At 44.1% G+C, this 1,782-nt stretch overlaps 1 protein-coding gene across 1 annotated transcript in view; it reads right to left on the bottom strand.

The window, feature by feature from the left end:
• LOC106526962 (uncharacterized) overlaps window positions 1-1,782 on the bottom strand; it is a gene marked incomplete at its 5' end in the record, with an annotated part of 9,868 nt that overhangs the window by 6,091 nt on the left and 1,995 nt on the right. The window contains 1 exon segment of the mRNA XM_014021704.1: window positions 1,104-1,242. Coding sequence (XP_013877158.1) covers window positions 1,104-1,242 — 139 coding nt within the window.

The raw sequence follows: 1,782 nt of genomic DNA, 5'->3' as shown, positions 1-1,782 counted from the left end.
GAGCCCGACTCCTCTCTTAGCATCTGTTTAACCATATCTCTTTCAGGGGAACTAAGATGGTCCAAGTCAACTGGGGGGTCCCATTCATTATCAGGAGTTTGTTCCTTCCTGACCTCCACATTAGTTACCGATACTGGGGGTGTGGAGCAGGGCCGTCCAAAGATTGTTGTCGGGTAAACAGCTTGTATTGGCTGCGCTGTCCCAATAATAGTCCTCCCAGAGAGTACGATGTCATGGTCAGTTGGGTTTTGTACATCCACATTTATGAATGATTTTGTGCCTTTCTTTAGTTTCATGAGGGTGTCAGTGAACTCTAAACCTTCTGGCCACTGTGCATTGACACTGGGCTCAAAGATCAGAGTTGTCTCCTCTTGCAAAGGGGGTGTTATAACACGGCACTCTACCTTTACTGATGTGTGTTTTGGGACATGCACTTGTCCTCTGGTAGTTTTAACACTATACTCCAGGGATCGATGTTCAGCAAAAACTCTAGCCACAAACATTTCAGCATCATCCATTTCAAAATCAGAAAAAGCTGACTGGACTGTTTTGATTAACTGCTGTTTACTGGTGTCTTTGTTTGGTTGTAGCTCAGTATTCACAATAAGTCCAATAACATTTGAGCCAATAATAGGCTGAGCAAGACTGTTACCTTTAATAACTAGTGTTGGAACAACAACTTCTGTTGTTGGAACTCCATCTGCAGCTAAGTTAAATGTGACCTCTATCCATCCTAAATAAGGTAAGTCTTGACCATTGGCTGCAATGAGATTTAAAGTGTTATTGTTTTCAATGATTTCAGAAATGTCTTTCAAAGTTACTTGTGGTAGATATTCTGTTTTCCATTGTTCACTTACTACAGTCACTTGTGAGCCAGAGTCCCACAAAGCTCTAACTTTCTGACCTTGGATGTAACAGTCAATCAGGTATTTTTTTCCAACTAATGAAGCAAATTGAACTTGATTTTTCTTTTGTGGTGTAGCTTGAACTGTGCTACAAGAAGTATGTGAACAATCGTTCTTATGAACAGCCCAGTGTTCATGTTGGCATCCCTCAGAACAGTATAACACTCTTTTACATGATGAACATTGTCTCAGTCTTACCTTTATCCCACCTACACCACAGTAGGCACAGAGTTGGGGCACTGCTGACAAAGTGGTCACTCCCTGCCCCGCTGGGGTAACCCTTGCTCGTTTAAAGAACTCCCTCTGAACTGTCCCGATCTCCTCATTCTGCAGCCAGCTGAGAAGTGTTCATTGCTGCCACACCTGAAACAGTGAGTGCAGTCCTCCAAATTTTCCTGCTGGCAGGCGTAGCATCTCCTCCTAGGACGTGGTGAAGCTGTGGGGAGTGAGTGTCGATTTCCATACATCTGGTGGGGTGGAGGATGATCATGTTGTCCTGGTAGGGATGGTTGATAGTTGTGATGCTTTAAAGGGGGTTGCAGGTAGCTATATTGAACAGGAGGTAGATGGTAACCATGATGTAATGCAGGCTTGTGTGTCAGTGATGGGTTGGGGTAGGCTGATGTTGACTGAGGTGGTGCACTTTCTGGTCCAGATACTGGGTTTGGGTCCTGCCTCTGTAGATAGTGGGGCTGCTGCATAGACTCTTTAATGGAAGATACTTCAGCTTTAAGATCTTTAAGGAGAGTCATGTTTGCTTTCATCTCCTGCAGTTCTGAAAGTATATCTGTTTGGCTCTTACTGTGACTCAGCTGGTTTATCTTCTCCTTCTTTTCAACAGTGGCATGGTCAGACTGAGCAGAGTGAACAGTAACAG

Source organism: Austrofundulus limnaeus, unplaced genomic scaffold, assembly GCF_001266775.1.
Source record: "Austrofundulus limnaeus strain Quisiro unplaced genomic scaffold, Austrofundulus_limnaeus-1.0 Scaffold302, whole genome shotgun sequence".
Taxonomy (NCBI): Eukaryota; Metazoa; Chordata; class Actinopteri; order Cyprinodontiformes; family Rivulidae; genus Austrofundulus; species Austrofundulus limnaeus.
The sequence above is the reverse complement of the archived record's forward strand: the minus strand, read 5'-3'. Positions and strand labels throughout refer to the sequence as shown.